Source organism: Leptonychotes weddellii, chromosome 8, assembly GCF_054177405.1.
Source record: "Leptonychotes weddellii isolate Sample4059 chromosome 8, ASM5417740v2, whole genome shotgun sequence".
NCBI classification, from domain to species: domain Eukaryota; kingdom Metazoa; phylum Chordata; class Mammalia; order Carnivora; family Phocidae; genus Leptonychotes; species Leptonychotes weddellii.
This window is the reverse complement of record NC_138376.1, coordinates 97,373,597-97,390,538: the sequence shown is the minus strand read 5'-3', so window position 1 is coordinate 97,390,538 and position 16,942 is coordinate 97,373,597. Positions and strand designations below refer to the sequence as shown.

General features: G+C 36.4%; 1 protein-coding gene across 3 annotated transcripts in view; it reads right to left on the bottom strand.

Annotated features, from left to right (window-relative positions):
• Window positions 1–412: 412 nt before the first annotated feature.
• RSPO3 (R-spondin 3) overlaps window positions 413–16,942 on the bottom strand; it is an 87,392-nt gene continuing 70,862 nt past the window's right edge. The window contains exons 5-6 of one of the 3 annotated variants that reach the window (XM_081828966.1): window positions 2,403–2,572; window positions 413–1,002 (exon numbers count right to left, since the gene is read on the bottom strand). In XM_081828966.1, the coding sequence (XP_081685092.1) occupies window positions 967–1,002; window positions 2,403–2,572 (206 nt within the window). In that variant the 3' untranslated portion in view covers window positions 413–966. The other 2 variants (XM_081828964.1, XM_081828965.1) reach the window with 2 other exon arrangements.

Below are 16,942 nucleotides of genomic sequence, written 5' to 3'. Positions count from 1 at the left end.
GCTCAAAGTTGAGTAGGCTGCCAGTTTGAAGATCATAATGTTTCCATGTGCCTCGAGATCTATTACAGGTACATTTAAAATTGATGTTATCTTTGCCTTCATTTATATTTCCCCAAAAGTATGAATATTAGTGCTACTTTTTATTTCTTTCCTTTGCAATAATTCTACTTTTATTTAAGTGCTGCATCAAGGATTTAGATTGTCTGCTGTTTTCTGGAGGATTTCAGAAAAGTCTTAAGTCAAAACACATAGGAAGACATGATAGTCATTGCCACAACTGTTGTGTCCTGGTTGATTTAACTCTTTTCCAGCACTGCATTTGCATGCCTAGACCTTGCCAGTAATTGCTTTTTGAAAGAATGGAGACAATGATTAACATAGAAAGAGACAAATAATTTGGCCGCTTATGCTTGACTAGATAAGATTGAGGACAAAGAGGAAGTCTGAAGCCATCCAAAAGTTCTAGAACATGGGAATATACTTCCATATAATATAGTTTTGTAGGAAAAGGTTTATTTCTCCTTGGTGATATAAGCTGTAGTTGAAAATAGAATTATTTTTGTACATTGGGAATAGATCTAGTTAGTTGAAACACTTATCTCATGCACACTAGGAAAGAAAACACCAAAGTGAGAAACAGAAATGCATCATTCAAAAATTTTATATCTTGGAAGACAACAAGAGAAGTGAAAAATGAATTAAGCCAAGCAGTCCACATGAACAGTACAGTTGGTGGAAAAAGAGTGACCAGAGATAGGCAGCCAGAAGCCAGATTCCATTGCCAGTTCTTCAGAAAGCATTGATCTTTAGAGGGCTAGGAAGTATGGTGGGCAGAGCAGCTGTGCATCCTTCCACTACAAGAGGAAGGTTAAGGTGGGCCACGAGATTCGGTGCTGCTTGCTCAGAGATGTCTCCTCCTGCCCTGGGCTGGCTGTGTCTTCTGTGAAACACTGGTGAGGGCTTCAGCTAGGGTGACTTCAATCCCCAAAAGAGATCCACAGACTGAGAAAATATGGAGAAGAGAAGGCCAAATGTTCAAGATGCAGGAGGAACTGACATACAAGGAAAGATGCTAATTTCTAAGCAATGAAGGGGGAGCAGTGAAATCATTTCGGGAGGCCTATGCACCTAGAATTAGAATTTTGTTGATTAAGGGAAAAGTTGAATAAATATCTCCTAATATCCTATAAGTAAATCTCTATCTACTTACAAAAGGTGGATTCCAAAAGCAAGCATTGAGAAATGTAATATGTTCAGATTACATAGGATACAGAATTCCCTTTCCTAATTCATGAGTTCGTAAGCGTAACAATTTTCCAATAAAACAAACAATAAAACAAAATGAACAAAACTTTAAAAACTATCAACAAATATATTTATTGTGGTGGCTTTCCCCCCTACTAGATACACCTTGTTAGAAAGAAGTATCCCTTTTAGTTCCAGGTGGACCATTAAGCAGGTAATAAAACTGTTTTTCACTCAGAACACACATGACTTTGCAAACATGTTCTATTCTCCTTGCTCTAGTTTTTGTTTTTCTATGAAATCAGAATTTTCTTCTAATAAGTATGATTTTGCTTTTGGAAGTTACAGGTCCATGTTTACAGACTTCTATAACCCGAGGGGTAGCAGAGGCTGAACCACACAGTGCTGACATCGATTGGAGACCTGTTCCAGGTAATCACAACCCTTCACAGTTTTGTAAAGCACAGAAGTCATCTCCAACGCCATGGTTTCTTCCACATTTTGCCCTTCTCCAATCCCATACATAATGCTTAACTCTGGTGTACACTCTCCTGTTTCTTGCAGAAGGACATGGTGAGAGCAATAGAACCGATCTGAAAACAGTCGTTTCTGTGGGGATAATTCCTATGATCCCAAATGCCAGGCCCTAATATTTAAGCACTCTCTAGATCTCCTGGACAAAACAACACCATACTTTGAAAGATGCTTCTCTTCCCTGATCTCTTATTTACTTTGAAGGGATACTGCATCTCTGAATTTGCAGAACTATCTTTCGCTTCTTAGAGCAATAGCTTGAAAATGATTTTTAGAGGGAAAAAATGTTGCTTCTCCAGATGTCATCATTATGTTGTTACATCTTATAGCCTATTGATAATTATGTACAAAATTTCTTGTCTCTTAGAAATGCACAGAAGCCTGTAAGATAACCATTTGAAAACATCCCTTCTTTGAACTTTTGGCTCTTTGTTGTTAACTATGCTTGTATGAAGACTATAGCAACTATTTGGAATGTTGTTGAGACTGAGCAGTAACTGACACGTTGTCCATTTGTGGTCCTAATGGCTAGAGCACCTGTCCTGGGCATCTGGTTGAGATAGCAGCATCATGAGTTTACAACGATCTCATGGGACCCTCTAATGTACAGTGCTGACCGATACCGATTTCTGTTGTTTATCTTGGACCTTTCGCTTCTTCTGCTGCTGTTTGTCTTTGTTTTCTCGTTGTTCTGGAGTTTCTCTGCTGGGTTCCAGACCTTTGTTATCAGGTATTGCGTCCTTACTTTCTTCTTTATTAGGTTTTTTTCTTTTCCTCTCCCTTCCTTTTTTCCCTGAAATGAAAGAATACACCTTTTAAAAATACATTCAATCATGTTCTATTTGGTTATTCTAAGTTTTAAAAAATGAGTTAAATTTCTCTTAGGTTGGATATCATACCCATAGATACCAAGTATCTAACATTTAGATCATTCACTCAGCCAGTTTTGTTGAAATCTGTACCATATTTCAAGAAATGTGAACATGGATCACAAAATATAATGAAACAATTAATATATGATAGTTTTGGACAGTAGAAGGTTCTATAGTTATAAGTTTGATCATTATTTTACATGGTAGTTACTTACGAATATTTAATATAAAGTTTTGAATAGATTTCTTGCCGTATAAGAAATTTTTAATGTGTATATGTTATCTGACTCCTATTTAAGGCACTACTTTGTATTCAAATTTTTCCAAGGAGCAGTTACATATTTGCAATCTGCTGATATAACTGCATGCCATCTACTAAAGGAGAATTGCTTTACATAACAAATATGCAAATACCAGGATAACTGTACTTTATTTCAACGCAAATGTTTATATGTTGAAATTAATTTCCTTTGCAATTACATGCAGAGTGCTAACTATAACTTATCAAGAACCCTATGGTATCAGCTATGCAGGCAGGAACATTGTGTCTCTCTCACTCAAATGAGCAAATATTTAATGGATATACACTAGATTCCATGGAGATCCCTGATCTTGAACTGGGTTTGAAGTGTAGATTTAGTTCAGATTCACAGTATGGGGCATTTTAAAAAGTGGAATCAACATGACCTTAAAGGTTTTGGTGTGGAAAGGCATACTGCAAGGTAGACTGGAGGCAGGGAGAAGAACTGAGTTTCATTCTGTTGGCATTGGAAAATTGCTAAGAGTTTTAGGGGAAGAGAGTAATTTGAGCAAAGTGCATGAGACTTGCATCAAATTGGATGGACTGTTTTCATTTATTTCTTTTTTTGTTTTGTTTCTTATTTTCATTTATTTCTAGACAGTGAATTAACTAAGCATTTTATTATCATTTAAACATTATATGTATATATATATATATTTAGTCTACAGTGCAAAATAATTTTTGAAGGCATGGTTTTAGTAGCATCCATCACTATATATATGTATATATATTCCAATAAGAAATTACTGAATTAAGTCAATATCATAGGAAATGAAAACTAGGAACCAACCACTCCTTGATGTGGGACAAATTCTGATAATGTGCATCCCCACAGACTGAGCCATGTAAAATTTGAAATTAGTATCTGTTTGCAAAAAATCATTTTAGACAAAGTATTTTGGAGAATTTATTTGTATGAGAGAACCAAAATATTTTCATGTCCTGAAATAGGCTGGAAATATTGAATACAGTGGTTTGGCTTTCTTCTTCTTGAGCTCTGGTTACAGAATCCTAGGAAGCAATATTATTAATACCGCATATGTATCCCGGGCCAACAAAATCTCCTTGGATTAATGATTTTATGCCACAGCGAGCTTTGTCTGAGACTATATTTATAAAATCTTCCAACTACTTTATGAAAACTTGCCTTGTTGGGCTAAACATAATGCACCTCCAAATTCTGGACTCTAAAAAGACATTGTGCCTAGAGCTTAACTAGTTGTACACTGATTGACCAATGCCATTATTCTTTTCACTTGAAAGAATTTGCTGGATTGATAAAATTTCTGAGGAAGGAATCTAGTTTCTTTTTCTCATTCTGGCTTTAATTATTACACATTTGAGGTGCTGATGACTTGAACTTGGTAATTAAACAGAGAAAACTGAAGAGTAAATTTACCTTCCTGAGTATGCAGCATAATTTAATTTTCATGAAACTGTACAAAGTGAAAGAGAGAAAGGCTGGTTTTCATGATATGTGCTTGGTTTTCAGAAGGACCTGGTCACAAAAGTTAGATTACATAGTATTTCCATTTTGAGGAGCATTTTGGAGGTGTTCAAGTTCAACTCTAAAAAAAATTGTCAGTGAAAATTATTCCAAAGTTCCATAAAAACTACTGACCCCAAACAAAATGTTATTTTTATGGAAATTATCCAAAAGTTCAGTGTTTGACATTGTTCTCTTGATGATGGTCCAACGTCTTACAGCTGTGATCTTAACCATAATATTCTGAACGCATAAGAAATATATTGTTTCTTTCTTGGCCACAGATTGATTTATACGTTTTTTAGCCACATGTGACAACATATTCAACTTACAGTGCATTTCTGCTTGTTAGCAAACTGATACGACTATTCTTAAGACAGGCAGAAACATTTTTGGAAGTAGCATGAAACTCAGTATTATAGTTTTATTAGCCAAGGAATAACTATTTAGTCTGGGCAGTGAGTGTAAAGGGAGGCTCTAGTAAAGTAACAGGAAACTAGCACATTGTACATGATTGTTGCCCAACAGAGGGCTATTGCACAATAGAAAAACGGGATTATTATTTTTTACACACCATGTGTTAGTGGTTGTAAACACTAACTACCCTTTTGCATAAATAATATATTTTCCTCTCATCCAAGAAATAAAATAGAAATGCAGGAGAGTGGCTGCAATCCACTAAAAATTACGTGCAATTTGGGAAATTTTGTAAGGTTTTCATTAAAGCGGACTTCTTTTTCTATTCTGATGACTTTTTATTGATGTGGTCAATAGTTGTTTTATACTTTTTTTGGTAAGTTTGCAAACTAAGAAAACTTATCACTATCTTATATACGTGTTTGCGTTTCAAATCAATCAATCAATATCACTGATATTCAATCAATATCACTGATTATGCATGAGTACACATGCACCAGAATTGGGTGGTAGAGTGTTCTAATGATCGTCATCCCTCGATGTTCCAGGTATGAGGTTGATGTCGGATAGAGACCATCCAAGAGAAATTGCTATTAGCAATCAAGTGCGACCTGAGCCTTTATGGTACAACATTTGTTTAAGAGTGCTGTTTTTATGGTCAGAAAAGCACAGTGCTCAAGTTCTAGGTCTGCCACCAACTAGTTGTGTGACTTTTGGCAATTTGTTGGTATCTCTCAGGATTAGCTGATATTTAACCTGTGGATAATCATTACTACTTCCTAAATGTTGTAAAGTTTACACGAGATGCTTGTAAAGCACTTAGCATAGGGCCTGGCACACATTAATCATGGAAAAATGAAAGCTGATGTTATTAACTCATTACAAAAATATGAATTAAGCTTCTACTCCATGCCAAAACGTGTGCTACAACTTGGGGATACAAATGAGACATGGAGATAGGCACAATAATTGTAGTTACAAACTAATGGTAAAATAGAGAGAGGCGTGTGCAAGCTCCTAATGGGAGCACAGCAAGGAAAGCATTGACCTCTGCCAACGGAGATCGAGAAAGACTCCCCAGATGGGGTGATGTTTTTGAGCCTTACAGAATGAGTGAGCGTTTGCCAGGCCGAAGAGGGCAAAAGGGGATGTCGGGCAGTGAACAGTATGTCAATGAAGGCATGCAAGGACACAGTGAATCCGGGGAACTGAAAAAGTAGACTTCCGTGGTTTGATCAGAGTCTAAATATAGGACATTACTCAGAGAAGCTGGAACGATGTACAGGACTCATTTGCCATGTTGGGAGTTTGTCCTGAGTATCAGTGATACTGAAAATGGGAAAAGGGCAAGTATCAGAATCTGAGAGTAGGGCAGAGTTTGGATGTTTCTGTGACTAGTTTAGAAAAGGCCAATAGGATATCCTGACATGTGACCTTATTTCCTATTTCAGGGGCACTTTTGTAATTAGAATCCATAAAGGGTGTGTACACAGTGACAGGTATTTATTTTTGGGCCTTAACTTTTTTTTTAAAATTTAAATTCAATTAACATATAATGTGTTACTGGTTTCAGAGGTAGAGGTCAGTGATTCATCAGTCTTATATAATACCCAGTGTTGAGCCTTAACTTTTAAAAGAGTAGCTAAAATCTCTGTGCAGATCAGTCTAGCCACATATTATTTAAGATTTCATTGCAGATCAGTATCACATGATTGAATAGGTGATATTTTTGAGATACTGAAATTATTTCCTATTAGGACAGAAATACATAGTCATTTATCTAAGCACCTCCTAGGGCCTTCTGCAGGCCAGGTTTCCCAGCATAGATGACTTTGAGAAATACATATTCCTAGGCCCCACCCCTGGAGCTTACGATTCAGTAGGTCTTATGAGGGGCCCAGGAACCTGTAGTTAACAAATTCACCCTGAGTTTATTCTAGTAAAGAATAAGACCCATAGCTGTAAACCAATAGAAGGTCCAATTTCTTTAAATGTATACTCTCAAAGTTTATTTCACATCATATGGTTTCTCATTTAATTTCTTTATATATATAAAGTATGTTTTTTGACGTACTGTAGCTACTAATTTTAAGGCAAGTTTTCTGATTAGGTGCATTTGGAACAGACACTTAGATACAAAATGAAAATTAGTTGCAGGTTGTCTTTTTAAAACCTGTTCAAATACAAATATGAACTAAAAGGAATAAACATGTAAAAAAGAACAAAGAGAGAAGGAAACAGTCCTGAATTATTCTTCCTAAATTATGTATTATTTAAGTTCCAAGTGAAAAATGAAAACTATAAAAAATGCTAAATTACCTTTTAAAATGTAATAGGGCTATAAAAATTTGCTTCCACAGAATCACAGATAGAATTTATTTGTTGGGAATTACTCAAATTGTGAGTATCAGTTCACAATTTTCTGAATGTTTAGAAATGTGCGCAGAGGTCTTTAGGAGACTTCTTGGTGAATTTCTTGCATGACACCACTAAGGGGAGCTATTGAGCTTTCAATAGCTCCACTTCCAAGACAAGCTGTATTATTTTTCTCAAAAAGCTGAAGTGTATCTCACATTCTAGACGGAGGACTAAATATTATTGAATCTATAACTAAAACCAATTAAATAAATAGCCCATTAAAATATAATGTATTGCTAGAAGTTTTCTCTTTATTGGTTGTGGAATGAGGTTCAATTGGAAACGCATGGTTTTATACCTTCAAAAAAGCACAAATTGTGCGAAAATGGGGTTAATCTAATGATTTTTAATCTAGAATTGACCTGAATTTTATGTATAGAGGATGAAAATTCCAAATTTTATTCCTTTAAGTTAATATGTCACTGGGGAAATTTTGCAGAGGAGGGGAAATTGCTATAGTCTAACTTCTTCAGCAATTACGATCTGGTACGTAGTTACATATAATATACAAAGGCTTTTGAATTGTGGACTATACAAACACAGAACAGCCTGACCCAGTGGTAAAGAACACAGTTGAAAGTCAGAAAGGCCAAATTCCTTTTCAGCTGTATTATTACCCAGTAGAATTTGCTTCAGGAATGCGTTCAAACCTTTTTTTGTTTTTTATTTTTTTTTTTTATTTTTTTTATTTTTTTATTTTTTTAAAGATTTTATTTATTTATTTGAGAGAGAGAATGAAAGCACAAGAGGGGGGAGGGTCAGAGGGAGAAGCGGACTCCCCGCTGAGCAGGGAGCCCGATGCGGGACTTGATCCTGGGACTCCAGGATCATGACCTGAGCCGAAGGCAGTCGCTCAACCAACTGAGCCACCCAGGCGCCCTGTTTTTTAAAAATAAAATAGAAATAGGGGAGCCTGGGTGGCTCAGTCAGTTAAGTGTCTGCCTTCGGCTCAGGTCATGATCCCCAGGTCCTGGAATCGAGCCTCTCGTCGGGCTCCCTGCTCAGCGGGAAGCCTGCTTCTCCCTCTCCCCCTCTCCCCGCTTGTGTTCCCTCTCTCGTGTTCTCTCTCTCTGTCAAATACATAAGTCTTTAAAAAAATAGAAATACTTATTTCCTTGATATTATTTCCTTGACATTACTCTAACCTAGGAATTTATAGCAAATATAGTGAAAATATGAAGGAATGGATTTGTAAATAGACAATTTCTCCAAATTGAAGTTTAAAAGCTACTTGAATTATTTTTTCTGTAGTTTAATACCTGAATTAATTTAATTGCATTTCTATTTAACTTCCAAGATCTTCTGATTAATTATTCACAGAAAAATAATTTGGCATAGAATTATATAGTCTACCGAATGCTGTTAATTTGGGAAATTACCCTGAACCATTTTGCAAAGCTAGCTCTGATCATTTAAAATATATTACGATCAAAATAGCATTTTCCCAACAGGTGAAAAAGACTAATACAAGAGATGCAATCCATTTGTGTCACATTCTTTTAGGAATTCAGAAACAAGAGTGTCCTGACTGTAAAACACCGAGTGTAAATTTTAGGAGGTGAAAGGGGATAAACCCAGCTGTCTTAACACGGCACTCAGGGTCCTGGTCCTCTGTCCTGGCCCCTGCTCACTTTGTCAGTCCCTTCAGTGGCCTCATACTTCTCTTAGTCACCCCTGCACTTCACTCACCACAACCCACTATGTTTACTGATCCCCTGTGTTGGATACATTCACTAGAATGCATTCTCTAGCATCCCTTGCTCTAACACAGACTTTGTGTTTAATTCTCTGCCACATGTCACTCCTTCAGGGGGACCTTCCTCTCTCACTCACCTTTTCCTAGATTAGGTTACTGATATTTCTACCCTCTTTGCTCAGTAAGCTCCCAATTAGTAGCCTGTTGCAGTAAGCACAGTGAAAATGACTAGGGTGGTCTGTTTCTAGAAACAGTAATGGTAATTAAAGTTTAATGGACACTTATATGTACCAGGCATATTTCTTCTTCTTCTTTTTTTAAGATTTATTTATTTGAGAGAGAGAGCTCAAGTGAGCAGGTGTGGGGAGGGGCAGGGGCAGAGGGAGAGTGAAAGAATCTCAAGGCGACTCCCTGCTGAGCACATAGTCCCACGCGGGGCTTGATCTCACAACCCTGAAATCACGACCTGAGCTGAAAACGGAGAGTCACCAGGCAGGCGCCCCTGTAGCAGGCATGCTTCTAAGTGAGAGCACCATGTCTACAAGCTCTACTATAACTATCTTCACCTAACACTGAGGAAAATGAGGCTCTTAACCACACCGTGCCCTTCTGCCTCGTGGCACATCTCAACAGAGCACCGTGTGGTATGGCATCTTGTTTTATTTCATGCGTAAGCTACTCAGTCAAAAAAGGGGGGCAAGGAAAGTGTGTGGACTAACCTAATACAACAGAGAGTTTTATAAAAATTATGGCTTAGGATATACTTTTTTAACTCTTGGAATTTGAATTCTGAGCAGCAATTTGCTCACCAGATCCTAACAACATTTTGAAAGAGATGTTCTATGTCAGCACCAGCCAGTCACCTCATTCTCTCCTCTCTTCTTATTGCTACAGTCTATGTATTTTTCAGTATTTCCATCCCCTTCCCAGTCGTAAAGAGGTAGGATGTAGTATATGTGAATTTTGGAAATTATTTACCTATTATGTCATTTATATATAACTTAGAAACTTTATTTTACCTTTAAACTACTACTGCTACATTTCTGAAATCCTCATAAAATTATCAGAGATTTTTATATTTTGTTACACTTAACAACAAAAGAGAGAAAGAAAAACTGTACTTAAATTTAAAAATCCTAGTGAGTCATGAATGCAGTCCTATTATAAATCATTTCATTTTATAGCAAATGTCATAAACACCAACGGTGACAAATTTTTAGAACTTCTATTTTCATAATCTGCTTTTGCATAATAAAATTTCTTTTGTCAAGTTGAATACTTTCCTTATGAACTGATTACTTTTAGTTCACCTTGACAGATTTTTTTCCTTTTGTTCAAATAATTTCATCACTCACTGAAGATTCAGGATCTGAAATTTTGAATTTTAGCTCTGTGCTGACAGAAATTTCCATGGCCCTTTCACCCAAGGTAACTCTATTCCATCTCATTGCTTCTGCTGCCCAGAACCCTAGCCTGGACTCCTTGCACTCAAGAGGGACATTAGTTAGAGTCCAAAAGAAACTGTTAAAGATACTGGATATTGCATACTAGGCATACCAGGACGTCTTCCTGTTGTAAATCATCAGTGTTAAAAGAATAGTTAAAAGCACAAAGGAGAAAGTGCCCAGAGATTTTTTACTATTTGCAATATTTACAACCTACGCATTATAAAAGTAAAGGGTATCCTGTATTTTATTTTATAATATTTTAAAAACATAGGAGGGCAAGAAATTTAAGAAAAGAGGTGAACATAGGGGAAGGGAAAGAAAAATAAAATAAGATGAAAACAGAGAGGGAGGTAAACCATAAGAGACTTCTAACTATAAGAAACAAACTGAGGGTTGCTGGAGGGGACGTGGGTAGGGGGATAGGGTAATAAGGTGATGGGCATTAAGGGGGGCACTTGATGTAATGAGCACTGGGTGTTATATGCAACTGATAAATCACTAAATTCTACCCCTGAATCTAATAACACACTATATGTTAACTAAATTGGACTTAAACAGAAAATTAAAGAAAAATCTATTATAGCAATTTAAATATTTTAAAAAGCCAGTAAAATAGTCTCTTTGAAAATTCCTGTCATATGAATGCATAAAAAGATGTGGCATATATATATATGTATATATATATTTATATATAATGGAATATTATGCAGCCATCAAAAAATGAAATCTTGCCATTTGCAACGACGTGGATGGAACTAGAGGGTAGTATGCTAAGTGAAATAAGTCAATCAGAGAAAGACAATTATCATATGATCTCACTGATATGTGGAATTTGAGAAACAAGGCAGAGGATCATAGGGGAAGAGAGGAAAAAATGAAACAAGATGAAACCAGAGAGGGAGACAAACCATAAGAGACTCTTAATCTCAGGAAACAAACTGAGGGTTGCTGGAGTGGAGGGGGGTGGGAGGGATGGGGTGGCTGGGTGATGGAATTGGGCAGGGTATGTGCTATGGTGAGCACTGTGAATTGTGTAAGACTGATGAATCACAGACCTGTACCCCTGAAACAAATAATACATTGTATGTTAATAAAAATAAATAAATAAATAAGAAAATGCCTATCATACACATATTGCCAGACTCAAAGTACATAAATAGTATCATGAATAGGTTTTCTCATAAAATTATTTTAAAGCAAAATACATAATTGTCATTCCAGACTACTTATTGATTCCCTTAAGAAGTCTGAAAACATTATTTCTTTAGTATTACATTATAATTCCTTTTTAAAACTTCTCATGTTCTTGTGATAAATCAGGCTGTCTAATTCTGTGTCAATTTAAATTTTAAATGTGTATTTAACATATCACTAATCAGCAATTAAGTTGAAAGTACTGCCTAAAGTGTAGGTTAGTTTGAAAATCTGAGTCTTAAATATTTTTTTTCCTGGTTAATTTTATTTTCTTGCTCTAAATCTTTCTGAGTTGATAATCATGCTATCCTTGTCCTCAAAACACATTTTAAAGTAACACAATAAAGAATGCTTAAATTTGTGACTTACCCAATTCATTTACCTTAGAAAACCAAAAACCTCAGTTGTATCAATATTTGATTCTGAATGTTAATGTTTTTCAAATCTTTTTCTATCCTTACATATTCCTCTCAGGAGGGAGCACAGTATAATAGCGAGTTTTCATGCAGAGCTTAGAATAACATTGGTATTTGAATTTTCCCCATTTTTCTTTAGTTTGGTATATAGGCTCACAGTTCAGTCCTTCACATTTGAAATGCATATTCTGGAGTTTGTTAAGGGTATATATCCACCAAATGCCTTTTTTAAGGAGAATAACTAAGCCAAGAGCACTGTCTTCATCTTTGATGAAATATAGCTTTCCAATTAACAGGAAAGTCCTTCATTTCAAAAGGCTGAACAAAATGCTACTTGAAAATTCATTCCAGCTGGTTAAGTTGAAGAACTGAAAGAATTCCAAAGAAAGAATATTCTCTTGGCATTTATCATTTGACTTCATTTGGATAAATTTCTGTTTGTTCCAAGAACTTTCCTCAGAATTTTGCTCTTCTGAGACAGAAAGAGAAGTGTTGATAGCCATGTTTGACTGGACTCTACTTCCTCCCTTACTCAAATTGTCTACTCGGTTGTATTGACAGAAAGGGATGGTCTCATACTTGCTGACACATTTGCAGTGATTGATTATACCAGAAATGTTGATATTATTCTAATCTCTTTCATCATTTTATGCCCTAGTTGATTCTGATGTCTAATTCTTGTTCTACCACAGCCCATTCTTCCTTTCTTTGAAACTTTTTATTGTTCTATGGGGGAAAAAATGAAACTCGAATCTGGAATTACATCACAGAGGGAAAAACAACTACCAAGTCTCCTATTTAGCGTGTGCTACTCCAGGATATTTTTAGTAGAGATGTCACACACATTTATAGCTATAATTTAATATTTTCAGCTATTTATTGATTACCTATGTGAAGTTCACTTTTTTTTAATGTACCTTCAGTACATTCTCAAATGTTTTCACCTTACTTTAGTATTTAAAACATTTTTTGAGTTACAGACTCTATCTCAAACTATTGATTTCTTAAGCTAGGATGGAAAACAGAAAAATTTCATTTAGCCTCTATTAACATTTGTAATAAATAAATTTTATTCATAATGTAAATAAGATCATAAGCAGCATATTTCACCTGTGGCAGATGATGCAAACTGTTTTAGGTACTTTTTATCCTGCTCTCTTGGTGCAAATATCTGTTCTTAATTAGAAATACTTTCCACATGCATTTTCCAAAACCAGCAAGATAGCTCCTTGCAATTATGTCATCAATACTGGTTGCATATACTTGAGTGGAATACAACTGGTTTAATTTCTCTAAGATATTTTGGCAATTGAATGTTTGCTAACCTAGAAATATCGGCCTTATAATTAAGTGAGATTAGTAAGATTTTACCGTATCTCATTTTATGGCTTTCACTGTCCTTTTGTCACGGCACTAATGTGCATTAGGGTGGGAGAGGAGAGTCAGGAGGGTAGGCACATGTGTAGCAAATGTGTGTGCATGATTGTGTATTATATATAACTATATACGTACATATTTCTTTATAGGTTCCTTCCCACCATAAATGGAAAAGTTCTATTTTTCTGGTGAATTTAAAATACCAGCTCAAAGACAGAAAGCTTGTTTCCCCATTTAATTTTCAACCAGTCTAACAAGAAGATTCATCCTATTATGAGTGTTCTTCAGAAACTTGATCCTTTAAAATTAACAGGCTCTGCCAGGCTACATGACTTGTAACTTTTTCTCATGAAACGTTACTTCCTATATGTCAAATTAACACTTGCATCTTCTTTTTTCTTGACGAACTTTCAAAATGTTGTGAGGAAAACAAAATATAGGTCTTCTAATAGGCATCTGATTAATGCAGAAGAAATTAAAGAATTATTTTCATTTTTCAAATACACAACCTTCTGTATGTGGACTTTCTCTCCCAACACTGCCATGATCATTAGAAGCACAATTTCCCACCTCTTTGCTACTAATGAGTTAGTAGCACACTAGTTCGTTTCCTAACTAGTTCATTTCTTTCCGCTGTTTTGGCTGGGTCCCTAAATGTATCATGATGTATTATCTACTGAATTTTTATCTATATTCCTAGCATTTTTGTAATATGTCAAGGTGATACTGAACTATACTATTTTTTGTAATATTAGGAAGAACATGTAGTAATAATTGCAAAAATGATCAACTTATTTTAGTAGAAACCCAACCTTAATTTTGATTCCCTATAAAAATATTTCAGAAGGAAACACAGTTCACAGAACAGGTTACTTTGGTGGTAGGTAGATAATATTGGGGCTTCTAGCAGAGGGTTTCTGATTCATTTGCATATTTTTGTACACGGAAAACCTTGAGACCTTGAGGTGTATGAGGCCCACATACTAGGTAAACAGGTAAACAATGTTACCGTTGCTCCAACGAGTGTGGTAGCTTCTCCCCCCCACTCTTTTTTTTGGCAAGAACCTGTATGCAGTAGCTACTCAATAAGTATTTGTTGAAAAACTTAAATGAAAGATAAGTAATACTCTCTTTCCCTGATTTCATGCCCATCATTTTATTCGAGGGAAGGTTGGAGAAGGACAGGTATACAGAAAGATGCTTCTGATGTTATTCTCACATACGCAAGCAAGCATGCTATGATTGCTCAGTATTTCAATCAAACAACTTGTCTTTTTTTTTTTTTCCTTAGAGAGAGAGATGGAGGGGGTGGGGAGAGGGGCGGAAGGAGAGAGAGAGAGAAAGAGAATCCCAAGAAAGCTCCAAGCCCAGTGCAGAGTCCAACATGGGGCTTGGTGTCACGACCCTGAGATCATGAACAAAGTCGAAATCAAGAGTTGGACGCTTAACCAACTGAACCACCCAGGTGCCCCTCAAACAACTTGTGTTAATGAGTGCCATTTACTATTACAGAGTCCTCAGCCAGTAAGCCACTTCTGTTCCAATATCGGCTTTAAGAGGCAACAGCCCACTCCAGAGAGCTACATCATGGTCTCAAGGAAATAATTTTGACTTACCATGCTCTAGAAGCTCATCTTTAGGACTAAACCAAAGATGAATAACTAGAATGTCCCTAAGGCTGCTTCAAGAAGAGACCTTAGAAATTCAAATTGCAACAGAGAGGTATCCTACTCTTCTTCTATTCTGAAAAGGAATTTAAATCCTAGAACACTTTCAGGGATTTGAAGTTTCTAAAGTTTCCCTGAGGTGGGGAATGTGGACCATCTCCCAGCCCCAAAAGGGGAAACAGTGGCCTAACAAAAAGTTTCTGAGACTGGAGAATAAGTAGTCAGAGGGAGGGAAAGGGGAAGTGGAAGAAGAGAGGAAGGGACTTTGGATGATTGTGAAAAGTTGAAAGATGGCAAAATAGCCTTTTCTTCCTTAAATTATCTTCTATAGCAGGCATAAATGATGCTTTATTTGGTGGAGTTGGGAATGTAGTCTTCTTTTAAAATAATGAAATATGATCCTGGCTCATCTTGACCCAATCTTGGGGCTTTTGAAGTGGCACTACACAGTCTCAGAAGCCTGATTTTCCCCTTGATTTTGAATGACTGTGGCTTTTGTTGTAATCTATTGAATTTTGCTGTCAGTGGAATTCCACCCAAATAGAGGGCCATTGGGTAGTATGATGAAACTTCCAATTTAAGAGGGTGTAGCAAGGGCAGCAAATGGTATGTGTAATGCACTTAATGAGGAGAGAAAGTCCTAAGAGAGACTTAAACAAATGAGCTAAAAATTACAGAAACTGTGACAATTCCTGAAGGAATAAACTCTGTCTTACTCAATCTCCCTGGAAAATGAATATTTGTTTGAATATTTAAGAATCAAATAAGATGATCTTTGAAATAAAAAGGCCAACTGATAAAAAAAATTTTAAAGGGGGGAACCTGGGTGGCTCAGTGGGTTAAGCGTCTGCCCTCGGCTCAGGTCATGATCCCAGGGTCCTGGGATCGAGCCCCACATCAGGCTCCCTGCTTAGCAGGGAGCCTGCTTGTGCCGCTCCCTCTGCCTCTCCCCCAGCTCGTGCTCTCTCTGTCTCTCTCTTAAATAAATAAAGTTTTAAAAAAAAAGTTAAAAAAAGTTTTAAAGGGATAAAGAATTTTTGATAGCCCATGTTTTTGGTGTTTCTTTTCTGAGCAAAGTAAACAGTCTTCCTGTGTGCCAGAAGACCATATTGAGGTAGAAAGGGAACATGTGATCAATGATTGTATATAAATCCTTCCCTTATCTTCAGGGAATTTTTAAGAAAAGGGGTAGTAGTCAGGACGTGATTAAAAATACTGAGAAGTAAAAATACTTAAGGAAGGCAGAAGTAAGATTGGCAGATTTGTCTTTCTGCTGTTCTGGGGCTTAGGAGGGTGGTGGATAAGAGGGAGAATCTTCTCCCTTACACCTGGGTCACCCTCAAATCAAATGCATTTTGGGGCCCTGCAAACTCTGTTGGTACTTTTTGGCTGTAGCAGAACCTTGAGGAGTTAAGCAAAAAAGTCTCCTGGACAGCCTTCCTTGACTATAAACACGTCTGGGTATGGGTTTGCAATTCTGTCCAAAAAGAAAATGATACCTGTGATTTCTAAAAATCATCAAGTATTTCCGAGATCACTTAGATCATAGATGATTTTCACTATCGCTTACAACACATGGTAAGCAGTTGCATTCTTTATGCATGTGTATTTGAGATTTTTGATTCATATGTGGATTAATACATTAACCCATTGCACTGTACTTGTTAAGTGTTTTGAAAATCACTCTTGGCCTATATACATCCTTAAAGATACATTTTAAAGTTTGCTTTCTCCATGAAGTCTTCCCCAATAATTCTCCAGCAGGTAAGCAGGGAAGCAGGAAACTATAGCTTCGGTGACCTTGGACTCTGAAGTTAGGTCTGAGTCTGATTCTCTGTCAAACCATTTAGCCATTGTCTATTCTTGACTGA